At 48.5% G+C, this 27,782-nt stretch overlaps 1 protein-coding gene across 3 annotated transcripts in view; it reads right to left on the bottom strand.

Moving 5' to 3' along the window:
* Window positions 1–27,782, bottom strand: part of cerkl (CERK like autophagy regulator) — a 104,257-nt gene that overhangs the window by 28,017 nt on the left and 48,458 nt on the right. For all 3 annotated transcript variants that reach the window (XM_020462232.2, XM_031805395.1, XM_020462233.2), the window contains exon 4: window positions 14,391–14,454. In XM_020462232.2, the coding sequence (XP_020317821.1) occupies window positions 14,391–14,454 (64 nt within the window). The remainder of the gene's footprint in view (window positions 1–14,390; window positions 14,455–27,782) is intronic.

Raw genomic sequence — 27,782 nt, 5'->3', positions numbered from 1 at the left:
CCAGGCGAGGAAGTCATTTGAGAAACCAAGGCTATTGAGTCTGCCGATAAGAATACGGTGATTGACAGAGTCGAAAGCCTTGGCCAGGTCGATGAAGACGGCATTCAGTACCTTGAGCGTGGCTCAGCGTGGCTGAGGTGCACCCATGACCAGCTCGGAAACTGGAATGCACAGCGGAGAAGGTACGGTGGGATTTGAAATGGTCAGTGATCTGTTTATTAACTTGGCTTTCGAAGACTTTAGAAAGGCAGGGCAGGATGGATATAGGTCTGTAACGATTTGGATCTAGAGTGTCACCCCCTTTGAAGAGGGGGATGGCCGCGGCAGCTTTCCAATCTTTAGGGATCTCAGACAATACGAAAGAGAGGTTGAACAGACTGGTAATAGGGCTTGCAACAATGGCGGTGGATAGAGAGGTTCCAGATTGTCTAGCCCAGTTGATTTGTACAGTTCCAGGTTTTTGAGCTCTTTCAGAACATCTGCTATCTGGATTTGGGTGAAGGAGAAGCTGGGGAGGCTCGGGCAAGTAGCTGCCGGGGTGCAGAGATGTTGGCCGGGGTTGGGGTAGCCAGGAGGAAAGCATGGCCAGCCGTAGAGAAATGCTTATTGATTATCATGGATTTATCGGTGGTAACCGTGTTACCTAGCCTCAGTGCAGTGGGCAGCTGGGAGGAGGTGGTCTTGTTCTCCATGGACTTTACAGTGTCCCAAAACCTTTTGGAGTTAGAGCTACAGGATGCAAATTTCTGCTTGAAAAAGCTAGCCTTTGCTTTCCTGACTGACTGCGTGTATTGGTTCCTGACTTCCCTGAACAGTTGCATATCGCGGGGACTATTCTATGCTATTGCAGTCCGTCACAAGATGTTTTTGTGCTGGTCAAGGGCAGTCAGGTTTGAAGTGAACCAAGGGCTATATCTGTTCTTAGTTCTACATTTTTTGAAAGGGGCATGCTTATTGAAGATAGTGAGGAAATTACTTTAAAGAACAACCAGGCATCCTCGACTGGCGGGATGAGGTCAATATCCTTCCAGGATACCCGGGCCAGGTCGATTAGAAAGTTTTGCTCGCTGAAGTGTTTTAGGGAGTGTTTGACAGTGATGAGGGGTGGTCGTTTGACCGCAGACCCATAGCGGATGCAGGCAATGAGGCAGTGATCGCTGAGATCCTGGTTGAAAACAGCAGAGGTGTATTTGGAGGGCAAGTTGGTCAGGATAATATCTATGAGGTTGCCCATGTTTACGGATTTAAGGTTGTACCTGGTGGTTTCCAGGATAATTTGTGTGAGACTGAGGGCATCTAGCTTAGATTGTAGGACTGCTGGGGTGTTAAGCATATCCCAGTTTAGGTCACCTAACAGAACGAACACTGAAGATAGATGGGGGGCAATCAAATCACATATGGTGTCCAGGGCACAGCTGGGAGCTGAGGGGTTCTTTAACAGGCAGTGAGAGACTTATTTCTGGAGAGATTAATTTTTAAAATTAGAAGCTCGAACTGTTTGGGCATAGACCTGGAAAGTATTACAGAACTTTGCAAGCTATCTCTGCATTAGATTGCAACTCCTCCCCCTTGGGCAGTTCTATCTTGATGGAAAATGTTGTAGTTAGGTATGGAAATCTCAGAATTTTTAGTGGCCTTCTTAAGCCAGGATTCAGACATGGCAAGGACATCAGGGTTGGTGGAGTGTGCTAAAGCAGTGAGTAAAACAAACTTAGGGAGGCTTCTGATGTTAACATGCATGAAACCAAGGCTTTTTCAATTACAGAAGTCAACAAATGAGAGTGCCTGGAGACACACAGGGCCTGGGTTAGCCTCCACATCACCCGAGGAACAGAGGAGGAGTAGGATGAGGGTACGGCTAAAGGCTAGCAAAACTGGTCGTCTAGTGCGTTGGGGACAGAGAATAAAAGGAGCAGATTTCTGGGCGTGATAGTATAGATTCAGGGCATAATGTGCTGATAGGGGTATGGTGGGGTGCGGGTACAGTGGAGGTAAGCCCAGGCACTGAGTGATGCTAAGAGAGGTTGCATCTCTGGACACGCTGGTTATACTGGGTGAGGTCACCGCATGTGTGGGAGGTGGGACAAAGGAAGTATCTGAGTCATGTACAGTGGGACTAAGAGTTCCGCAGTAAACTAAAACTATGATAACTATCCTAAACAACAGTATACAAGGCATATTGACATTTGAGAGAGACATAAAGCGAGGCATAAAGCAATCACAGGTGTTGATTGGGAGAGCTAGCTAAGACAACAACAGGTAAGACAACAACAGCTAATCAGACAACAACAACAGCTAATCAGACAACAACAACAGGTAAAATGGCGATGATTTGGCAGAGAGGGTCGGTTAACTACACACAGGGCCTGAGTTCGGGGCTAGGGTGACAGATAAACAAAGGTAAACATAGTGGAGTACTGTGATAAATGAACAGTCCAGCAGGCATCAGCTATGTAGCCAAGTGATCATAGGGTCCAGGATGCAGCAATAGATGGAACAGGGAAGCCGCAGGGTAGTCGTTGCTACGCTAGCATGCGGGAGACACGGCGTTTAAAGTTAACAGGCCGGGGTAAGTAGAAGCGTCTGCTCCGACGTCCGGCAAAGGCCGGTTGAAGGCACAGCGGATGGAATTACATCTGCGGACTAGTCGTAGTGGTACGGCGGGGCGCCGTGTCGACGAAGAGACCGGGCCAGATGGGGAAAGAGGTATTGTAGTTGTGGTAATTTCGGACTTTACCTGTGAAGTTCTTTGGATTTTTCCGAATTATCTTTGAAAGACAGGGTCCTGAAAAAGGGACGTTTCTTTTTTTGCTGAGTTTATATAACCCCAAAAAGGGTTGTAACCACAGCGGAACCTTTTTGATGCTACTATATATAACTTTTTTTATGTTCTTTATTGAACCTTATGAAGGATTCTCTACAGCACCATAAAAGTTCCATTTAGAACCTTATGAGCATGGTTATTTAAAGAACCTTCAAAAAAGGTTCCATATAGCACATAAAAAGGTTATTCTATGGTTACAAGCCCCCCCAAAAATATTTATAGCCTAACTATATAGAATCATTTGTTCTATATAGTTAGGAAAGGACAAAGTACAGGGTACACACCCACACAGCAACACACACACTGCCAATACCATGAAACAGCTCAGGGTAAATGTATGAGTAAGGACGTGCTCCCCTCAGCCTATGTAGCTGATCACTGATCACTGGGTAAACATGACATACTGACATAGCATGATAAATCAGTCATATTAATCACCTGACTAAACAGAGAAGGCGTGTGAAACACAGGTCATGGCCAGACAGACACACACACACGCAAGAACCCCCACATACAGATGCACGCACGCACACCCCTACTGTCTACACTCATTCTAATTACTGAATGAGAATGGAGCTGCCCTTGAGACTTCTTTAGTCAAGCAGTAGGTAACAAATATATATATATTTTTTCATGGTATACAAGACATTGGTCTGATTCGCCGCTATCGGAGTGGACTGATCCATTGTGGAAGCCATGGGGATGGCACAGTCCATCACTCTAAGACCTGCGCTACTGAAATTGTATATGGTTATATTATGTAAGAACAACTGTGCTACACTAATAAAATAATATTATTCTATACAAATGCCCTTTCTCCCGCATTGGGATAGTGGTCGCTGTCCACGGTTCTGAAACACATCAGTGCGCTGTTGAATTGGCGCCTTTTCCTAGACCATGTTGCTATTATGCGCATAATAGCAACGTTAACCAGCATATTGGTGTTGAGAACAATGTGGCGGAGTTAGCAGCTGAATGAGGAGACGAGGAAACACCCCTTGCCTTATTGTCTAAGAAACCCTAACTTAATTAGGTCTATAATCAATAGCCTAACTGTTGAATGTGCCTGGCTTTATAAATCATCCATATATATCTACAGAAAAAAAGACAGATTCTGCTTCTGTTGTCTGGTTGAGTTTTTAAGCCTACTGTTTTCTTGAGCACCAAGCCTCACTCAAGCACATGTCGGATGAACAATTTCACAAATATGTCTGTTTTTAATCTTTGCTATGCTGTAATAAAGGCTTCACACGTTTTCTCTCTCGTTAGAACAGCCTCTCTGGTATTATTTATAATTCCATTAACGTTGTTTAAACTGTTCCAAATTGTCATTAGTAGGCTTAGTATAGCAGCCTTGTATAACCACCATCGAGCTGTAGGCCAAGGAGCGCATCCTGTTTAGTCTTAATACCGTAACTTAGGCATATTTCGATATGTAGGCTACTGTATCAACCAATCATTCACCAGTTCATGTCATCACACAGCATACCAGTCATTCATGATTTGAAATGCAATTAAGCATTTTAGTTTACAAATAAAATAACAAAGCAACCCTTAAATAATTAGCGTAAACAATAAATTAACCTCTGCTACAGCTGACTGGAGTGTTTACGAACATATTCAACCAATCCCTATCCCAGTCTGCTGTCCCCACATGCTTCAAGATGGCCACCATTATTTACCACCACAAATCGATGCTGGCAATCAACAAGATGTATAGGGCCATAAGCAAACCAGAAAATGCTCATCCAGAGGCGGCACTCCTAGTGGCCGGTGATTTTAATGGAGGAAAACTGAAATCTGTTTTTACCTCATTTCTACCAGCATGTCACCAGTGCAACTAGAGGAGGAAACAACTCTAGATCACCTTTACTCTACACACAGTGATGCATACAAAGCTCTCCCTCGCCCTCCATTTGGCAAATCTGGCCATAACTCTATCTTCCTGATTCCTGCTTACAAGCAACAACTCAAACAGGAAGTACCAGTGACGCACTCAATACGTAAATGGTCAGATGAAGCAGATGCTAAGCTAACGGACTGTTTCACTAGCAGAAACTGGAATATGGTCCGGAATTCATCTAATAACATTGAGGAGTTGATCACATCAGCCACCGGCTTTATTAATAAATGCTCCGGCGATGTCGTCCCCACAGTGACCGTACGTACATATCCCAACCAGAAGCCATGTGTTACAGGCAACATCTGCAATGAGCTAAAGTTTAGAGTCAATGAGCGGGACACTAAACCATAGGCTTATAGGAAATCCTGCTACGCCCTCCTGCAAACCATCAAACATGCAAAGTGTCAATATGGATCCTACTACACCGGCTCTGATGCTCGTCGGATGTGGCAGGGCTTGCTAACTATCATAGATTACAAAGGGAAACCTGGCCGAGAGCTGCCCAGTTACGCGGGCCTAGCAGACGAGCTAAATGCCTTCTATACTCGCTTCGAGACAAGCAACACTGAACCATGCATGAGAGCACTAGCTGTTCCGGACGACTGTATGATCACGCTCTCCGTAGCCAATGTGAGTAAGGCATTTAAACAGGTTAACATTCACAAGGCCGCAGGGACAGATGGATTACGAGGACGCGTACTCAGAGCATGCGCTGACTAGCTGGCAAGTGTCTTCACTGACATTTTTAAACTCTCCCTGACCGAGTCTGTAATACCCACATGTTTCAAGCAAACCACCATAGTCCGAGAACGCCAAGGCAACCTGTCTAAATGACTACCGCCACGTAGCACTCACATTTGTAGCCATGAAATGCTTTGGTTCACATCAAAACCATCATCCCAAAAACCATGGACCCACTCCAATTTGCTTACCACCCAAATAGATCCACAGATGACGCAATCTCTATTGCACTCCACACTACCCTTTCCAACCTGGACAAAAGGAACACCTATGTGAGATTGCTGCTCATTGACAACAGCTCAGCGTTCAACACCATAGTGCCCACAAAGCTCATCACTAAGCTAAGGACCCTGGGACTGAACACCTCCCTCTGCAACTGGATCCTGGACCTCCTGACAGGCCACCCCACGGGCTAAGGGTAGGCAACAACATATCTGCCACGCTGACCCTCAACACGGGGCCCCTCATGGTTGCGTGCTCAGTCCCCTCCTGTACTCCCTGTACAACCACGACTGCGTGGCCAAACACGACTCCAACACCATCATTAAGTTTTCCGATGACACGGCAGTGGTAGGCCTGATCACTGACGATGATGAGACAGTTAATAGGGAGGAGGTCAGAGACCTGGCAGTGTGGTGCCAGGACAAGAACCTCTCCCTCAACGTGGACAAGACAAAGGATATTATTGTGGACTACAGGAAACAGAGGGCAGAACACGCCCTCATTCACATCGACAGGGCTGTAGTGAAGCAGGTCAAGAGCTTCAAGTTCCTTGGTGTGCACATCGCTAAGGACCTATCATGGTCCAAAAACACCAACGCAGTCATGAAGAGGGCACGACAACACCTCTTCCCATTTAGGATGTTGAACAGTTTTGCCAAGGGCCCTGAGATCCTCAAAAAGTTAAACAGCTGCACCATTGAGAGCATCTTGACTTGCTGCATCACCGCTTGGTATGGCAACTACTCGGCATCCGACCGCAAGGCACTAGGCGTATGGCCGAGAACATCAGTGGGGCCGAACCCCCTGCAATCCAGGACCTCTATACCAAGCGGTGTCAGAAGAAGGCCAAAAAAGAGACAGCCATCCAAGTCATAGATTGTTCTTTCTGCTACTGCACAGCAAGTGTTACCAGAGCACCAAACCTGGGACCAAAAGGCTCCTGAACAGCTTCTACCCCCAAGTCATAAGACTGCTGAACAGTTAGCCAAAAGGCTCCTGAACAGCTTCTACCCCCAAGTCATAAGACTGCTGAACAGTTAGCCAAAAGGCTCCTGAACAGCTTCTACCCCCAAGTCATAAGACTGCTGAACAGTTAGCCAAAAGGCTCCTGAACAGCTTCTACCCCCAAGTCATAAGACTGCTGAACAGTTAGCCAAAAGGCTCCTGAACAGCTTCTACCCCCAAGTCATAAGACTGCTGAACAGTTAGCCAAATGGCTACCCGGACTATTTACATTGCCTCACTTTATTATTTATTTACCGTAATTCTTTTGCACTGATTCCCTTGCACTGGCTCTATCCACGCACTCACACATACTACACTGAAACTCCAACACACACACTACATATACTCACACACACAAACACACACACTAGCATATTGACGCCATACACTCACACATAGACACACTTTCACATACGCTGATGCTTCTCTGTTTATTATATATCCTGATTGCCTCGTCACTTTTACCTCTACCCGCATGTACATACTGTATTACCTCAAATACCGTATCTCGTACAACTGCACATTGACTCGGTACTGGTGCTCTGTATATAGCCTTGCTATTGTTTTTATTGCGTTACTATGTCCTTTTTTATTTAACAAATATTTTCTTAATTTTTAACTCTGCATTGCTGGGAACGGGCTCGTAAGTAATGATTTCACTGTAAAGTATACACCTGTTGTAATTGGCCATGTGACAAATACAATTTTATTTTATTATTACAATGCTGGTTGACCTAGAACTATCTAGTATTTTAGTCAAATCTATTTGGATTATTTGAAAAGATAATTCTCATTAAATGTATTAAACAGTCAGAACATGTTATGGATGCAGAATTCAAATTGGCAAATGTAATGTTTTTTTCTTTTTAAGGAATTGGTTGCAATCTGTCATCTGCCTGCTGCAAAATAATTCATTAAAATTGGCTGAGCCTACTAAACTCCTATAAGCACATTACTAATACATGAACACTGAGGAGGAAAGCTTATCATAGTTCATTTCAGAAACGCTTTTGAACAATACCTTATATTACTGTTTCTAAAAAGATTAGTTTAGCCTCCAATCCATGGCTAGTTGTAATTAAAAGGTGATTATACTGTGTAAAATGGTATTTTATTGGCCCCTCCCGTTGAATTATATGCCTGTTAGTAAGGTTTTGCTATTGAGATGTAATTTACTAAGCAGTGCTAAGTAATAAAATGCAGCAACATTTTGTAAAATTCTAGCTTTCCTTGGATAGATTGTTAGATTCAAGATTTCTATGTTTTACTCACTGAAAAAAAAACACGAGACAGAAATTGGGCTTTCATACTGTATACTGAACTGATGAGGCCCACTTCACAGTGTATGACAAAATCAGATTAGGTTGGACACAGGTTATATAGTCAGGTTCCAATAGTCATGTTCCAATGCTTTATAATGTCACATTATTCTCCTTTATGTTCTTCCACTATCTGGTTATACACTGGCAACACATCCCTCTATTAAAGAACACAGGCTCTCCACTAAACACTCCTCATCCTGTCCGTCACCCCCAGTCAGTAAAGGCAGTAATAAAAGTTGTATACCGGAGTAAAGAATTGTGGATAAGTACAAGGTTTTAATTTGAGGTGCTGATAATTAGCATTAATATGTGATCTGGAAATAATTGCACATGTAGCAACAGCCCATGATAATGCCACCACGTCTTTGACATTCCTATTGTGTTACACACTCTATGATTCCATGGTTGCATCTCAAAATGGCACCCTATTCCGTTTATAATGTACTACTTTTGACCAGAGCCATATGGGCCATGGTCAAATGTAGTGCACTATACCGGGAATAGTGTACCATTTGGGTCATAACCCATGTAACAGGGACTGGGGATGTCACACAGTCCCACACGGTATGAATTAGTGGAACAGGTTAAAATAGACTAGTTTCATTAAATGCAGAGAACAGCTCCTGTATATTTGAGAGGAAATAATTAACGACTTATGGTCTATTAATAAAGAAATCTGTGATTAGTGTTTTATACCTTCTCAACACTTCTCAGTCTTCTGGGGTTAATTTAACATGGTGTTGACATGACCACTGTGAAGGACCCTGTATATATATATAATATATAACACCTCATCCTCTATGGGGAATATTTCTTCCACACAGAAAGCTTCTCCTAAAGTGGACTACTCTATAACACCTAGTCCTCTGTGGGAAATAGCCTTCCCCTTTTTGATATGTCTTGCACACAGTCTGTGATAGCTTCCTATATAGCTAGACACAATTCCTCTCTAACCAAAGTAGAACAGAGCTCTAACAAAACTTTTTTGAAAAGCCACCTCCGTTGAAACAGACAACCAATAACTTACAAATATCGTGTGAAATATGCCTTGTGTGAACTCTGTACAATCAGGTCGTGAAATGAAATGCATATGAGCCCCGTCTCTGACTAGTTTGAGTGATATTGCAAATAAATCTGACATTACATGACACTTGTATTAGTATTACCACAGCTTCCCTGTTTAAAGATTATCCTGTTTTGCAAACAACCAAACAAGGCTGTCTTGGGTTAAGTAGCTTATCTTGAATCTTCACGGACTTGCCCAATGATTTCACTATGCAAATTGGAAAAACAATTTTGATAAGGGAAAGATCTACATTTAATGTGGGGGAGGGCTGGTCCAACTCAAGGGGTCGTAAAAAAAAGCACCCCCATCCCAAAAGTTACAAATATTTTTACATTACCCTCCATTTACATTACCCTCCCTTTACATTACCCTCCCCCTCATAGAATTAACTCAAAATAATGTTTACGACCACAAACAACAATGACTCGTCGATGCCACGCAGGGCTACGGGCCAGAGGGTTGAGGGTTCGCCGACCACCACAGACGAGCTCACTCTCCCTGCCTGTTTCATTACACTACGATCAGAGCCAGCAACAGACAAAAATCAGCTAGGGTGAAATCAGATGTTCAACATTTTGATGCCATATTTGTAATTATATAAAATATATAAACACCAGTCTCAACTTCAACAGCAAAGAGGCGACTCCGGGATGCTGGCCTTCTAGGCAGAGTTGCAAAGAAAAAGCCATGTCTCAGACTGGCCAATAAAAATAAAATATTAAGATGGGCAAAATAACACAGACACTGGACAGAGATATGGCTTTTTCTTTGGAACTCTGCCTAGAAGGCCAGCATCGCGGAGTCACCTTTTCACTATTGAAGGGCTACGGGCCAGAGGGTTGAGGGTTAAATGGTGTTTTGCGGGTACTATTTATTGAAGCTGCCAGCTGTAGACTTGTGAGGCGTCTGTTTCTCCAACTAGACACTCTAATGTATTTCTCCTCTTGCCCAGTTGTGCACCGGGGCCTCACATTTCTCTTTCTATTCTGGTTAAAGCCAGTTCCCGCTGTTCTGTGAAGGGACTAGTACACAGCGTTGTACGACATCTTCAGTTTCTTGGCAATATCTCGCATGGAATAGCCTTCATTTCTCAGAACAAGAATAGACTGACGAGTTGAGGAAGAACGTTCTTTATTTCTTGCCATTTTGAGCCTGTAATCGAACCCACAAATGCTGATGCTCCAGATACTCAACTAGTCTAAAGAAGGACAGTTTTATTGCTTTTTTAATTAGAACAACAGTTTTCAGCTGTGCTAATATAATTAAAGGGTTTTCTAATGATCAATTTGCCTTTTAAAATTATAAACTTGGATTAGCTAACAACGTGCCATTGGAACACAGGAGTGATGGTTGCTGATAATGGGCCTCTGTACGCCTACAGTTGAAGTCGGAAGTTTACATACAGTTAGGTTGGAGTCATTAAAACTCACTTTTCAACCACTCCACAAATATCTTGTGAACAAACTATAGCTTTGGCAAGTCGGTTAGGACATCTACTTTGTGCATGACAAGTAATTTTTCCAACAATTGTTTACAGACAGATTATTTCACTTATAATTCACTGTATCACAATTCCAGTGGGTCAGAAGTTTACATATACTAAGTTGACTCTGCCTTTAAACAGCTTGGAAAATTCCAGAAAATGATGTCATGGCTTTAGAAGCTTCTGATAGGCTAATTGACATCGTTTGAGTCCATTGGAGGTGTACCTGTGGATGTATTCAAGGCCTACCTTCAAACTCAGTGCCTCTTTGCTTGACATCATGGGATTTCTTTTTTTTTATCAGCCAAGACCTCAGAAGAAAAATCCACAAGCCTAGTACATTCTTGGGAGCAATGTGGGGGGGTGGTTTGCTGCAGAAGAGACTGGTGAACTTCACAAAATAGATGGCAACATGAGGAAGGAAAATGATGTGGATATATTGAAGCAACATCTCAAGACGTCAGTCAGGAAGTTAAAGCTTGGTCGCAAATGGGTCTTCCAAATAGACAATGACCCCAAGCATACTTCCAAAGTTGTGGCAAAATGGCTTAAGGACAACAAAGTCAAGGTATTGGAGTGGGCATCACAAAGCCCTGACCTCAATCATATAGAACATTTGTGGGCAGAACTGAACAAGTGTGTGCAAGCAAGGAGGCCTACAAACCTGACTCAGTTGCACCAGCTCTGTCAGGAGGGATGGGCCAAAATTCACACAACTTATTATGGGAAGCTTGTGGAAGTCTACCAGAAACATTTGACCCAAGTTCAACAATTTAAAAGCAATGCTACCAAATACTAATTGAGTGTATGTAAACTTCTGTCCCACTGGGAATGTGATGAAAGAAATAAAAGCTTAAATAAATAATTCTCTCTACCATTATTCTGATATTTCACATTCTTAAAATAAAGTGGTGATCCTAACTGACCTAAGATAGGGAATTTCTATTAGAATGAAATGTCAGGAATTGTCATGCCCTGACCGTAGAGAGCTTTTTATGTCTCTATTTTTGGTTTGGTCAGGGTGTGATTTGGGTGGTCATTCTATGTTCATGTTTCTATGTTTTCTATTTCTTTGTGTATGGCCAGGTATGGTTCTCAATCAGGGACAGCTGTCTATCGTTGTCTCTGATTGGGAATCATACTTAGGTAGCTTTTTTTCCCTCCTTCTGTGTGGGATCTTGTTCTTCGTTTGTGACCAGGTAGTCTGCACAACGAAGCTGTTCGGCCGTTGTTTTGTTTTTGTCTTGTCTAAAGTTTCACTTCAGTAATAAATATTATGTGGAACTCAAGGAACGCTGCGCCTTGGTCTCATCCTTCCGACGACAGCCGTTACAGGAATTGTGAAAAACTGAGTTTAAATGTATTTGGCTAAGGTGTATGTAAACTTCCGACTTCAACTGTATGTAGATATTCCATTTTTTTTTAAATCTGCTGTTTCCAGCTACAATAGTCATTTACAACATTAACAATGTCTACACTGTATTTCTGATCAATTTGATGTTATTTTAATGGATAAAAAAGTTGATTTTCTTTCAAAAATAAGGATATTTCTAAGTGACCCCAAACTTTTGAACAGCAGTGTATGTCTGAATATCGACTATACATCCACATGAACAGCCAAACATGAAACAGTATACCTTTTTCCATATAACGCCTACTGAGGTATAGGTGATGATAAAAATGTTGATAAGCAGAGAATAACATATCTGACTCTGAACATCGACCATAAATCCAAACATAACAACCTACAGTACAAAGCAAAAATGTTTTCTTATAATGTCTGCTGAGATATTGGTTGTCTATTATATGTGGGCCACAGTAAGGAGGTTGTGAAAGAAGGACAGACAGCAGGATCCTGAGCTCAGCTTTTCCACCAGTCATCATTCTCACCTGCTCCATCTGTCCCTCATATCAGAACTGCCTAGCAGAGCATGTGACAGACAATCCTCCCTCCATCCCTTCCTCCCTCCCTCCCCTCCCCTGCCTACCTCCTTCCCCTGTCTACCTCCCTCCTTCCCCTCTCCCTCCCCTGCCTCCCTCCCCCCTGCCTCTTTACTTCCTTCCCCTACCTCCTTTCCTTCCTCCCCTGCCTGCCTGCCTGCCTCCCTCGCCTGCCTGCCTGCCTGCCTGCCTGCCTGCCTGCCTGCCTCCCTCCCTCCCTCCCTCCCTCCCTCCCTCCCTCCCTCCCTCCCACCCTCGCTCCCTCCCCTGCCTCCTTGCCTGCCTGCCTGCCTCCCTCTCTCTCTCTCTCTCCCCTGCCTCCCTCCCTCCCCGGCCTACCTCCCCCCCTTACATCCTCTCCCTGTCATTCCCCCTCTCTCCATGTCATTCCCCATCTCTCCCCCTCACTCCCGTCTCTACCCTTCTCTCCCCATCTCACCCCGTCACTCCCGTCTCTACCCCGCTCTCCCGTCTCTACACCGACTCTACCCATCTTTCTCAGTCTCTAACCCTCTCTCCCCTACCGCCTTCTCCTCTCCAGTACCCAGTCTCTCCTCTCCCCCTAACCCTCTCTCCCCTACCCCTTTATCTCTCCTCTCCCCCTGCCCCTCTCTCCCCTACCCCTTTATCTCTCCTCTCCCCCTACCCCCTTATCTCTCCTCTCCCCCTACCCCTTTATCTCTCCTCTCACCCCTACCCCTTTATCTCTCCTCTCCCCTACCCCTTTATCTCTCCTCTCCCCTACCCCTTTCTCTCTCCTCTCCCCCTGCCCCTCTCTCCCCTGCCTCTTTATCTCTCCTCTCCCCCTACCCCTTTATCTCTCCTCTCCCCCTGCCCCTCTCTCCCCTACCTCTTTATCTCTCCTCTCCCCCTACCCCCTTATCTCTCCTCTCCCCCTACCCCTTTATCTCTCCTCTCTCCCCTACCCCTTTATCTCTCCTCTCCCCTACCCCTTTCTCTCCTCTCCCCTACCCCTTTCTCTCTCCTCTCCCCCTGCCCCTCTCTCCCCTGCCTCTTTATCTCTCCTCTCCCCCTACCCCTTTATCTCTCCTCTCCCCCTACCCCTTTATCTCTCCTCTCCCCCTACCCCTTTATCTCTCCTCTCTCCCCTACCCCTTTATCTATCCTCTCCCCTACCCCTTTCTCTCCTCTCTCCCCTACCCCTTTATCTCTCCTCTCTCCCCTACCCCTACCCCTTCATCTCTCCTCTCCCCCTACATCTCTCCTCTCCCCCTCCCCCTCTCTACTCTACCCCTTTATCTCTCCTCTACCTCTACCCCTACCCCTCTCCTTCCACCCCTATCTCCCCCTACCCCTCTCTTTCCTAGCCATCCTAGGGGTGGGGTCGTGGTGTAGACTAGCCTGTGCTGATCCTCTAAGCGACACCTATGCAGCAACCCTGGTTTAACAGGAGGCCGGAGCTGCCTCAGAGAATCTAATTGTGACTGTAATGCAGACACATGGGAGCTGTGGTGTGGTGTAAAACGTACATGCACACCAGCAGTTGGCTGGACGGAAGGTACTTCATCACTTTTTCCAGAACAAGTAATTAAAGTGCCACCTGCCGTGCCCACCGGAGAGGACACACACCTTGGCTGGGTTGACTTGGTGTCACAGCATCTCTCCCCCTCTCCCCATCACAGTCCAGTACAAAATCTCAGAATATCGCAATGCTGATTACACAAGCCCATTTCAAAGTGGTGTTTTTGTTTACCTACCTAACCCCTGAATTAAAGAATGAATTCAGTCTGCTGTGGCTGCATTCCCGTACTGGGAGCACTGGCACAGATCAGTGTATTGGTTCATTTTCTTTCTCTCTGATATCATTTTTTGGAGAGGATTTATACAGACCATCTAACAGATTGTGTGGCAAGCAACCCTACCCATCATATCCGTCCAAGTTGGATTCTTTCAGAACGGAGAGAGCGTGGCCCTTTCTTTCAGTGACTGTGAAGAGAGAAAGACAAGAGAAAATAAATAGTTCATGTGTTAATGAAGTAGAGATGAAATCGAATGGCTGGCACAAAAAAAATACTTTTAGTAACTCTATCCAATGTTAGTTTGGCACGTGGCTGTGATGAACATATGGTGGTGTCTGTGAAGCAGAATTTATACTTGTATGCTGTTTGCATTTTTAATCAAGAAAATAGAAGCAGTACAAAAAGGCTGGCTCCTGAGTGTTAAAGCTCCTCTCGCTTATGCAAAACACAGTCAGCAATGATACTACTCATGTTCATTATCTGGTTATAACACTACATATTACAAGTACATACAACACTGCTACATTTATACAGTGCCTTCGAAAAGTATTCAGACCCCTTGACTTTTTCCAAATTTCGTTAGGTTACAGCCTTATTCTAAAATTGATTAAAAAGTCCCACAGGGCGGCGCACAATTGGCCCAGTGTCGTCCGGGTTAGAGGAGGGTTTGGCCCGGGGTAGGCCGTCACTGTAAATAAGAATTTTGTTCTTAACTGACTTGCCTAGTTAAATAAAGGTTAAATCAAAAATCAAAAATCTATAAACAAACCCCATAGTGGCAAAGCATAAACAAGTTTTAACTTGTACTTTGCTCCGTTAATCTTTTCCTTGATCCAGACGAGTCCCAGTCCCTCCCGCTGAAAAACATCCGCACATCATGATGCTGCCACCACCATGCTTCACAGTAAGGACGGTGCCAGGTTTCCTCCAGACGTGACGCTTGGTATCAGGCAAAATAGTTATTGGTTTCATCAGACCAGAGAATCTTGTTTATCATGTTCTGATAGTCCTTTAGGTGCCTTTCGGAAAACTTCAATCAGGCTGTCATGTGCCTTTTACTGAGGAGTGGCTTCGGTCTGGCCACTCTACCATAAAGGCATGATTGGTTGAGTGCTGCAGAGATGGTTGTCATTCTGGAAGGTTCTCCCATCTCCACAGAGGAACTCTAGAGCTCTGTCAGAGTGACCATTGGGTTCTTAGTCACCTCCCTGACCAAGGCCATTCTCCCCCGATTGCTCAGTTTGGCCGGGTGGCCAGCTCTAAGAAGAGTCTTGGTGGTTCCAAACTTCTTCCATTTAAGAATGATGGAGGCCACTATGTTCTTGGGGACCTTCAATGCTGCAGAAATGTTTTGGTACCCTTCCCCGATCTGTGCCTCGACACAATCTTGTCTCGGAGCTCTCTGGACAATTCCTTCGACCTCATTGCTTGGTTTTTGCTCTGACATTTATATTAAATGTATTTTATTTGACCTTTATTTAACTAGGCAAGTCAATTAAGAACACATTCTTATTTACAATACGGCCTACCAAAAGGCAAAAGGCCTCCTGCGGGAACGGGGCTGGGATTAAAAATAATAAATGTTATAAAATATAGGACAAAACACTCATCACGACAAGAGAGACACCACAACAGTACATAAAGAGACAACAACACAACATGCTAGCAACACAACATGACAACAACACGATAGCAACTAGAGGTCAACCGATTAAATCGGCATTGCTAGTTAACTTATCATCGAATCACAGCCTACTTCAACTTCGCCAAACGGGGGATGATTTAACAAAAGCACATTCGTGAAAAAAAGCTTTCTTAAAATCAATCCACAGAAGTATATTTTTTTAAGCCTCCATATTTAGTTAAAAGAAGTTAGCAGGCAATATTAACTAGGGAAACTGTGTCACTTCTCTTGCGTTCAGTGCAAGCAGAGTCAAGGTATATGCAGCAGTTTGGGCCGCCTGGCTCGTTGCGAACTGTGTGAACACCATTTATTCCTAACAAAGACCGTAATTAATTTGCCAGAATTTTACATAATTATGACTTAACATTGTGTGCAATGTAACAGCAATATTTAGACTTGGGGATGCCACCCGTTCAATAAAATATGGAACGGTTCAGTATTTCACTGAAGGAATAAACGTTTTGTTTTTAAAATGATAGTTTCCAGATCTGACCATATTAATGACCAAAGGCTCGTATTTCTGTGTGTTTATTATAATTAAGTCTAGGATTTGATATTTGATAGAGCAGTCTGACTGAGCGGTGGTAGGCAGCAGCAGGCTCGTAAGCATTCATTCAAACAGCACTTTCCTGCGTTTTGCCAGCAGCTCTTAGCAATGCTTGAGGCACAGTGCTGTTTATGACTTCAAGCCTATCAATTCCCGAGATTAGGCTGGCAATACTAAAGTGCCTATAAGAACATCCAATAGTCAAAGGTATATGAAATACAAATGGTATAGAGAGAAATAGTCAACGCGCCATAATTCCTATAATAACTACAACCTAAAACTACTTAACTGAGAATGTTGAAGACTCATGTTAAAAGGAACCACCAGCTTTCATATGTTCTCATGTTCTGAGCAAGGAACTTAAACGTTAGCTTTTTTACATGGCACATATTGCACTTTTACTCTCTTCTCCAACACTGTGTTTTTGCATGATTTAAACCAAATTGAACATGTTTCCTTATTTATTTGAGACTAAATAGATTTGATTTATGTATTATATTAAGTTAAAATAAAAGTGTTCATTCAGGATTGTTGTAATTGTCATTATTACAAACATATATATATTTAAAAAATATATATTTAAAAAAATGTTTAAATCGGCCGATTAATCGGTATCGGCATTTTTGGTCCTCCAATAATCGGTATCGGCGTTGAAAATCATATTCGGTCGACCTCTAGAAGCAACACAACATGGCAGCAGCACAACATGGTAGCAGCACAAAACATGGTGCAAACAATATTGGGCACAGACAAGCACTGTCAACTGTGGGACCTTAACTAGACAGGTGTGTGCCTTCCCAAATCATGTCCAATCAATTGAATTTACCACAGGTGGACTCCAATCAAGTTGTAGAAGCATCTCAAGGATGTTTCGAGTCTCATAGCAAACGGTCTGAATACTTAGGTAAATAAGTTATTTCAGATTTTTTTTATACAATTCATTCAGACCCCATAATGACAAAGCGAAAACAGGTTTGTAGACATGTTTCCAATTGTGTGTAGATTCTTGAGGATTCATAAAAAATGGAATCCATAAGGCTGTAACATAACAACCTGTGGAAAAGGTAAATGGGTCTGAAAACTTTCCGAAGGCACTTTATGTAGTTATATGTACATACATATTATATGTTGTTATTTGTACTACATATTATATCTTGTTATATGTAAATACATATTATATGTTGTTATATGTACTACATATTATATGTTGTTAAATGTACTACATATTATATGTTGTTATTAGTACTACATATTATATGTTGTTATATGTACTACATATTATATGTTGTTATATGTACTACATATTATATGTTGTTATATGTACTACATATTATATGTTGTTATATGTACTACATATTATATGTTGTTATACGTACTACATATTATATGTTGTTATATGTACTACATATTATATGTTGTTATTTGTACTACATATTATATGTTGTTATATGTACTACATATTATATGTAGTTATACGTACTACATATTATATGTTGTTATACGTACTACATATTATATGTTGTTATATGTACTACATATTATATGTTGTTATACGTACTACATATTATATGTTGTTATACGTACTACATATTATATGTTGTTATACGTACTACATATTATATGTTGTTATATGTACTACATATTATATGTTGTTATATGTACTACATATTATATGTTGTTATATGTACTACATATTATATCTTGTTATACGTACTACATATTATATGTTGTTATATGTACTACATATTATATGTTGTTATATGTACTACATATTATATCTTGTTATACGTACTACATATTATATGTTGTTAAATGTACTACATATTATTGAAGTTGGTGTGTAATTCTAAATCCTAAATCCGTTGCAGTGCAGGGCAGAATTTGTACAGGTAGAAAGAGGTCAAATGTTTGTTTGGGGGGAAGGATACAGGAAGGACAGATTACTATGATGGAAATACACAACAGCAGATGGGTGAGTCGATAGGAGACAGGGGGAGAGAGATGGACAGGGGGAGAGAGGTTGACAGGGTGATGGCTGGTGGAGTGGACAGGGGAGAGAGGTTGACAGGGGGAGAGATGTTGACGGGGGGCGAGAGGTTGACACGAGGAAGGCTAGTGGAGGAGACAGGGGGAGAGAGATGGACAGGGGGAGAGAGATGGACAGGGGGAGAGAGGTTGACAGGGGTAGAGAGGTTGACAGGGGGAGAGAGGTTGACAGGGGGAGAGAGGTTGACAGGGGGAGAGAGGTTGACAAGGGGAAGGCTAGTGGAGGAGACAGGGGGAGAGAGATGGACAGGGGGAGAGAGATGGACAGGGGGAGAGAGGTTGACAGGGGTAGAGAGGTTGACAGGGGGAGAGAGGTTGACAGGGGGAGAGAGGTTGACAAGGGGAAGGCTAGTGGAGGAGACAGGGGGAGAGAGATGGACAAGGGGAGAGAGGTTGACAGGGGGAGAGAGGTTGACAGGGGGAGAGAGGTTGACAGGGAAAGGCTAGTGGAGGAGACAGGGGGAGAGAGATGGACAGGGGGAGAGAGGTTGACAAGGGGAGAGAGGTTGACAAGGGGAAGGCTAGTGGAGGAGACAGGGGGAGAGAGATGGACAAGGGGAGAGAGGTTGACAGGGAGGTGGCTAGTGGAGGAGACAGGGGGAGAGAGATGGACAAGGGGAGAGAGGTTGACAGGGAGGTGGCTAGTGGAGGAGACAGGGGGAGAGAGATGGACAGGGGGAGATGTTGACAGGGGAGAGAGGTTGACAAGGGGAAGGATAGTGGAGGAGACAGGGGGAGAGAGATGGACAGGGGAGAGAGATGGACAGGGGGAGAGAGATGGACAGGGGGAGAGAGGTTGACAGGGGGAGAGAGGTTGACAGGGGAGAGAGGTTGACGGGGAAGGCTAGTGTAGGAGACAGGGGGAGAGAGATGGACAAGGGGAGAGAGGTTGACAGGGAGTTGGCTAGTGGAGGAGACAGGGGAGAGAGATGGACAAGGGGAGAGAGGTTGACAGGGGGAGAGAGGTTGACAGGGGGAGAGAGGTTGACAAGGGGAAGGCTAGTGGAGGAGACAGGGGGAGAGAGATGGACAGGGGGAGAGGTTGACAGGGGGAGAGAGGTTGACAAGGGGAGAGAGGTTGACAGGGGAGAGAGGTTGATGGGAAGGCTAGTGGAGGAAGCAGGGGAGAGAGGTTGATGGGAAAGACTAGTGGAGGAGATAGGGGGAGAGAGATGGACAGGGGGAGAGAGATGGACAGGGGGAGAGAGGTTGACAGGGGGAAGGCTAGTGGAGGAGACAGGGGAGAGAGGTTGATGGGAAAGACTAGTGGAGGAGATAGGGGGAGAGAGGTTGATGGGGAAGGCTAGTGGAGGAGACAGGGGGAGAGAGATGGACAGGGGGAGAGAGGTTGACAGGGGGAAGGCTAGTGGAGGAGACAGGGGGAGAGAGGTTGACAGGGGGAGAGAGGTTGACAGGGAAAAGGCTAGTGGAGGAGACAGGGGGAGAGAGATGGACAGGGGGAGAGAGGTTGACAAGGGGAGAGAGGTTGACAAGGGGAAAGCTAGTAGAGGAGACAGGGGGAGAGAGATGGACAAGGGGAGAGAGGTTGACAGGGAGGTGGCTAGTGGAGGAGACAGGGGGAGAGAGATGGACAGGGGGAGATGTTGACAGGGGGAGAGAGGTTGACAAGGGGAAGGCTAGTGCAGGAGACAGGGGGAGAGAGATGGACAGGGGGAGAGGTTGACAGGGGGAGAGAGGTTGACAAGGGGAAAGCTAGTGGAGGAGACAGGGGGAGAGAGATGGACAAGGGGGAGAGGTTGACAGGGGGAGAGAGGTTGACAGGGAGGGTGGCTAGTGGAGGAGACAGGGGGAGAGAGATGGACAGGGGGAGATGTTGACAGGGGGAGAGAGGTTGACAAGGGGAAGGCTAGTGGAGGAGACAGGGGGAGAGAGATGGACAAGGGGGGAGAGGTTGACAGGGAGGTGGCTAGTGGAGGAGACAGGGGGGAGAGAGATGGACAGGGGGAGATGTTGACAGGGGAGAGAGGTTGACAAGGGGAAAGCTAGTGGAGGAGACAGGGGGAGAGAGATGGACAAGGGGAGAGAGGTTGACAGGGATGTGGGCTAGTGGAGGAGACAGGGGGAGAGAGATGGACAGGGGGAGATGTTGACAGGGGGAGAGAGGTTGACAAGGGGAAGGCTAGTGGAGGAGACAGGGGGAGAGAGATGGACAGGGGGAGAGGTTGACAGGGGGAGAGAGGTTGACAAGGGGAGAGAGGTTGACAGGGGAGAGAGGTTGACGGGGAAGGCTAGTGGAGGAAGCAGGGGAGAGAGGTTGACGGGTAAGGCTAGTGCAGGAAGCAGGGGAGAGAGGTTGACGGGGGGAAGGCTGGTGGAGGAGACAGGGGAGAGAGGTTGACAGGGGGAAGGCTAGTGGAGGAGACAGGGGAGAGAGGTTGACAGGGGGAAGGCTAGTGGAGGAGACAGGGGAGAGAGGTTGACAGGGAGGTGGCAAGTGGAGGAGACAGGGGGAGAGGTTGATGGGAAGGCTAATGGAGGAGACAGGGGGAGAGAGGTTGACAGGGAAGGCTAGTGGAGGAGACAGGGGAGAGAGGTTGATGGGGAAGGCTAGTGGAGGAGACAGGGGAGAGAGGTTGATGGGAAAGGCTAGTGGAGGAGACAGGGAGAGAGAGGTTGACAGGGAGGTGGCTAGTGGAGGAGACAGGGGGAGAGAGGTTGATGGGGAAGGCTAATGGAGGAGACAGGGGGAGAGAGGTTGACAGGGAGGTGGCTAGTGGAGGAGACAGGGGGAGAGAGGTTGACAGGGAGGTGGCTAGTGGAGGAGACAGGGGAGAGAGGTTGACAGTAGGGTGGCTAGTGGAGGAGACAGGGGAGGGAGATTGACAGGGGGGTGGCTAGTGGAGGAGACAGGGGAGAGAGGTTGATGGGGAAGGCTAGTGGAGGAGACAGGGTGAGAGAGGTTGATGGGGAAGGCTAATGGAGGAGACAGGGTGAGAGGTTGATGGGGAAGGCTAGTGGAGGAGACAGGGGAGAGAGGTTGATGGGGAAGGCTAGTGGAGGAGACAGGGATAGAGAGGTTGACAGGGAGGTGGCTAGTGGAGGAGACAGGGTGAGAGGTTGATGGGGAAGGCTAGTGGAGGAGACAGGGGAGAGAGGTTGATGGGGAAGGCTAGTGGAGGAGACAGGGGGAGAGGTTGATGGGGAAGGCTAGTGGAGGAGACAGGGGAGAGAGATTGATGGGGAAGGCTAGTGGAGGAGACAGGGAGAGAGAGGTTTACAGGGAGGTGGCTAGTGGAGGAGACAGGGAGAGAGAGGTTGACAGGGAGGTGGCTAGTGGAGGAGACAGGGGGAGAGGTTGATGGGGAAGGCTAGTGGAGGAGACAGGGAGAGAGAGGTTGATGGGGAAGGCTAGTGGAGGAGACAGGGAGAGAGAGGTTGACAGGGGGAAGGCTAGTGGAGGAGACAGGGAGAGAGAGGTTGACAGGGTGATGGCTAGTGGAGGAGACAGGGGAGAGAGGTTGACAGGGAGGTGGCTAGTAGAGGAGACAGGGGGAGAGAGGTTGACAGGGAGGTGGCTAGTGGAGGAGACAGGGGGAGAGAGGTTGACAGGGCGATGGATAGTGGAGGAGACAGGGGGAGAGGTTGATGGGGAAGGCTAGTGGAGGAGACAGGGAGAGAGAGGTTGACAGGGAGGTGGCTAGTGGAGGAGACAGGGGGAGAGGTTGATGGGGAAGGCTAGTGGAGGAGACAGGGAGAGAGAGGTTGACAGGGGGAAGGCTAGTGGAGGAGACAGGGGAGAGAGTGTGACAGGGAGATGGCTAGTGGAGGAGACAGGGGAGAGAGGTTGACAGGGAGATGGCTAGTGGAGGAGACAGGGAGAGAGAGGTTGACAGGGAGGTGGCTAGTGGAGGAGACAGGGGGAGAGGTTGATGGGAAAGGCTAGTGGAGGAGACAGGGAGAGAGAGGTTGACAGGGAGGTGGCTAGTGGAGGAGACAGGGGGAGAGAGGTTGACAGGGCGATGGCTAGTGGAGGAGACAGATTGAGAGAGGTTGATGGGGAAGGCTAGTGGAGGAGACAGGGAGAGAGAGGTTGACAGGGGGAAGGCTAGTGGAGGAGACAGGGGAGAGAGTGTGACAGGGAGATGGCTAGTGGAGGAGACAGGGGAGAGAGGTTGACAGGGAGATGGCTAGTGGAGGAGACAGGGGGAGAGAGGTTGATGGGGAAGGCTAGTGGAGGAGACAGGGAGAGAGAGGTTGACAGGGGGAAGGCTAGTGGAGGAGACAGGGAGAGAGAGGTTGACAGGGTGATGGCTAGTGGAGGAGACAGGGGAGAGAGGTTGACAGGGAGGTGGCTAGTAGAGGAGACAGGGGGAGAGAGGTTGACAGGGAGGTGGCTAGTGGAGGAGACAGGGGGAGAGGGTGGCACGCCATGAGAACCCATGTTCCTGAATCTCTAGAGACTAGGTTACTGTCACAATGTATCGGCTTGCCCACCATTGCAAACACACACACAAGCACCCCCCCCCCCCCCACCACACCACACACACACACACTCAGATGCCAGTGAATAGTGAAAATGGGGGAACGGGGTGCCATACCGCAGATGGCATCACAAGCCCATGCCCCACTTAGCATTTCTGGGGCATCTCCTCTCCGTCGGAGCGGGTTAGTCCCAGCTGTACCAACCCATCACACACATCACAGGTTCCACCACGACTGATGTGACACTTGCAGATGAGTATTGTTGTGTGAGAATGTGCATCATTATTATCAGCAGGACCACATTAATATTTCATGAGTGGATGTCCTGGTCCCTGTCCCCGTCTCTGCTACCAGGGGATGTCCTGGTCCCTGTCCGCATCTCTGGTACCAGGGGATGTCCTGGTCCCTGTCCCCATCTCTGGTAGCAGGGGATGTCCTGGTCCCTGTCCCCGTCTCTGGTACCAGAGAATGTCCTGGTCCCTGTCCCCGTCTCTGGTACGAGGAGATGTCCTGGTCCATGTCCCCGTTTCTGGTACCAGGGGATGTCCTGGTCCCTGTCCCCGCCTCTGGTACCAGGGGATGTCCTGGTCCCTGTCCCCGCCTCTGGTACCAGGGGATGTCCTGGTCCATGTCCCCGTTTCTGGTACCAGGGGATGTCCTGGTCCCTGTCCCCACCTCTGGTACCAGGGGATGTCCTGGTCCATGTCCCCGTTTCTGGTAACAGGGGATGTCCTGGTCCCTGTCCCCGCCTCTGGTACCAGGGGATGTCCTGGTCCCTGTCCCCGCCTCTGGTACCAGGGGATGCCCTGGTCCCTGTCCCCGTTTCTGGTACCAGGGGATGTCCTGGTCCATGTCCCAGTCTCTGGTACCAGGGGATGCCCTGGTCCCTGTCCCCGTTTCTGGTACCAGGGGATGTCCTGGTCCCTGTCCCCGTCTCTGGTACCAGAGAATGTCCTGGTTCCTGTCCCCGTCTCTGGTACCAGGGGATGTCTTGGTCCATGTCCCCGTTTCTGGTACCAGGGGATGTCCTGGTCCCTGTCCCCATCTCTGGTAGCAGGGGATGTCCTGGTCCCTGTCCCCGTCTCTGGTACCAGAGAATGTCCTGGTCCCTGTCCCCGTCTCTGGTACGAGGAGATGTCCTGGTCCATGTCCCTCTTTCTGGTACCAGGGGATGTCCGGGTCCCTGTCCCTGCCTCTGGTACCAGGGGATGTCCTGGTCCCTGTCCCCGTCTCTGGTACCAGAGAATGTCCTGGTTCCTGTCCCCGTCTCTGGTACCAGGGGATGTCTTGGTCCATGTCCCCGTTTCTGGTACCAGGGGATGTCCTGGTCCCTGTCCCCATCTCTGGTACCAGAGAATGTCCTGGTCCCTGTCCCCGTCTCTGGTACGAGGAGATGTCCTGGTCCATGTCCCTCTTTCTGATACCAGGGGATGTCCTGGTCCCTGTCCCCATCTCTGGTACCAGAGAATGTCCTGGTTCCTGTCCCCGTCTCTGGTACGAGGAGATGTCCTGGTCCATGTCCCTCTTTCTGGTACCAGGGGATGTCCTGGTCCATGTCCCCGCCTCTGGTACCAGGGGATGTCCTGGTCCCTGTCCCCGTTTCTGGTACCAGGGGATGTCCTGGTCCCTGTCCCCGCCTCTGGTACCAGGGGATGTCCTGGTCCATGTCCCTCTTTCTGGTACCAGGGGATGTCCTGGTCCCTGTCCCCGCCTCTGGTACCGGGGGATGTCCTGGTCCCTGTCCCCGCCTCTGGTACCAGGGGATAACCTGGTCCCTGTCCCCGTTTCTGGTACCAGGGGATGTCCTGGTCCCTGTCCCCGTCTCTGGTACCAGAGAATGTCCTGGTTCCTGTCCCCGTCTCTGGTAACAGGGGACCTATGGGGAGGGGCTAGACCCATCTCTGTTCATCTCCTCCTCCTCTTCCCCATCTCTGGTACCAGGGGATGTCCTAGCCCAGTCTCTGGTACCAGGGGATGTCCTAGCCCAGTCTCTGGTACCAGGGGATGTCCTAGCCCCGTCTCTGGTACCAGGGGATGTCCTAGCCCCGTCTCTGGTACCAGGGGATGTCCTGGTCCCTGTCCCCGTCTCTGGTACCAGGGGATGTCCTGGTCCCTGTCCCCGTCTCTGGTACCAGGGGATGTCCTGGACCCTGTCCCAGTCTCTGGTACCAGGGGATGACCTGGCCCCTGGCCCAGTCTGTGGTAGCAGGGGATGTCCTGGTCCATGTCCCCGCCTCTGGTACCAGGGAATGTCCTGGTCCCTGTCCCCGGTACCAGGGGATGTCTTGGTCCATGTCCCCGTTTCTGGTACCAGGGGATGTCCTGGTCCCTGTCCCCATCTCTGGTAACAGGGGATGTCCTGGTTCCTGTCCCTGTCTCTGGTACCAGGGGATGTCCTGGGCCCTGTCCCCATCTCTGGAACCAGGGGATGTCCTGGTCCCTGTCCCAGTCTCTGGTACCAGGGGATGACCTGGCCCCTGGCCCAGTCTGTGGTAGCAGGGGATGTCCTGGTCCATGTCCCCGCCTCTGGTACCAGGGAATGTCCTGGTCCCTGTCCCCGGTACCAGGGGATGTCTTGGTCCATGTCCCCGTTTCTGGTACCAGGGGATGTCCTGGTCCCTGTCCCCATCTCTGGTACCAGGGGATGTCCTGGTCCCTGTCCCCGTCTCTGGTACCAGAGAATGTCCTGGTTCCTGTCCCCGTCTCTGGTACCAGGGGATGTCCTGGTCCCTGTCCCCGTCTCTGGTACCAGAGAATGTCCTGGTTCATGTCCCCGTTTCTGGTACCAGGGGATGTCCTGGTCCCTGTCCCCATCTCTGGTAGCAGGGGATGTCCTGGTCCCTGTCCCCGTCTCTGGTACCAGAGAATGTCCTGGTCCCTGTCCCCGTCTCTGGTACGAGGAGATGTCCTGGTCCATGTCCCTCTTTCTGGTACCAGGGGATGTCCGGGTCCCTGTCCCTGCCTCTGGTACCAGGGGATGTCCTGGTCCCTGTCCCCGTCTCTGGTACCAGAGAATGTCCTGGTTCCTGTCCCCGTCTCTGGTACCAGGGGATGTCCTGGTCCCTGTCCCCGTCTCTGGTACCAGGGGATGTCCTGGTCCCTGTCCCCGTCTCTGGTACCAGGGGATGTCCTGGTCCCTGTCCCAGTCTCTGGTACCAGGGGATGACCTGGCCCCTGGCCCAGTCTGTGGTAGCAGGGGATGTCCTGGTCCATGTCCCCGCCTCTGGTACCAGGGAATGTCCTGGTCCCTGTCCCCGGTACCAGGGGATGTCTTGGTCCATGTCCCCGTTTCTGGTACCAGGGGATGTCCTGGTCCCTGTCCCCATCTCTGGTAACAGGGGATGTCCTGGTTCCTGTCCCTGTCTCTGGTACCAGGGGATGTCCTGGGCCCTGTCCCCATCTCTGGAACCAGGGGATGTCCTGGTCCCTGTCCCAGTCTCTGGTACCAGGGGATGACCTGGCCCCTGGCCCAGTCTGTGGTAGCAGGGGATGTCCTGGTCCATGTCCCCGCCTCTGGTACCAGGGAATGTCCTGGTCCCTGTCCCCGGTACCAGGGGATGTCTTGGTCCATGTCCCCGTTTCTGGTACCAGGGGATGTCCTGGTCCCTGTCCCCATCTCTGGTAACAGGGGATGTCCTGGTTCCTGTCCCTGTCTCTGGTACCAGGGGATGTCCTGGGCCCTGTCCCCATCTCTGGTACCAGGGGATGTCCTGGTCCCTGTCCCCGTCTCTGGTACCAGAGAATGTCCTGGTTCCTGTCCCCGTCTCTGGTACCAGGGGATGTCCTGGTCCCTGTCCCCGTCTCTGGTACCAGAGAATGTCCTGGTTCATGTCCCCGTTTCTGGTACCAGGGGATGTCCTGGTCCCTGTCCCCATCTCTGGTAGCAGGGGATGTCCTGGTCCCTGTCCCCGTCTCTGGTACCAGAGAATGTCCTGGTCCCTGTCCCCGTCTCTGGTACGAGGAGATGTCCTGGTCCATGTCCCTCTTTCTGGTACCAGGGGATGTCCGGGTCCCTGTCCCTGCCTCTGGTACCAGGGGATGTCCTGGTCCCTGTCCCCGTCTCTGGTACCAGAGAATGTCCTGGTTCCTGTCCCCGTCTCTGGTACCAGGGGATGTCTTGGCCCATGTCCCCGTTTCTGGTACCAGGGGATGTCCTGGTCCCTGTCCCCATCTCTGGTACCAGAGAATGTCCTGGTCCCTGTCCCCGTCTCTGGTACGAGGAGATGTCCTGGTCCATGTCCCCGTTTCTGGTAGCAGGGGATGTCCTGGTCCCTGTCCCCGTCTCTGGTACCAGAGAATGTCCTGGTCCCTGTCCCCGTCTCTGGTACGAGGAGATGTCCTGGTCCATGTCCCTCTTTCTGGTACCAGGGGATGTCCTGGTCCCTGTCCCCGCCTCTGGTACCAGGGGATGTCCTGGTCCCTGTCCCCGCCTCTGGTACCAGGGGATGTCCTGGTCCATGTCCCCGTTTCTGGTACCAGGGGATGTCCTGGTCCCTGTCCCCGCCTCTGGTACCAGGGGATGTCCTGGTCCATGTCCTAGTTTCTGGTAACAGGGGATGTCCTGGTCCCTGTCCCTGCCTCTGGTACCGGGGGATGTCCTGGTCCCTGTCCCCGCCTCTGGTACCAGGGGATAACCTGGTCCCTGTCCCCGTTTCTGGTACCAGGGGATGTCCTGGTCCCTGTCCCCGTCTCTGGTACCAGAGAATGTCCTGGTTCCTGTCCCCGTCTCTGGTAACAGGGGACCTATGGGGAGGGGCTAGACCCATCTCTGTTCATCTCCTCCTCCTCTTCCCCA

The sequence above is a fragment of the Oncorhynchus kisutch genome, linkage group LG26 (genome assembly GCF_002021735.2).
Source record: "Oncorhynchus kisutch isolate 150728-3 linkage group LG26, Okis_V2, whole genome shotgun sequence".
NCBI lineage: Eukaryota > Metazoa > Chordata > Actinopteri > Salmoniformes > Salmonidae > Oncorhynchus > Oncorhynchus kisutch.
The sequence above is the reverse complement of the archived record's forward strand: the minus strand, read 5'-3'. Positions and strand labels throughout refer to the sequence as shown.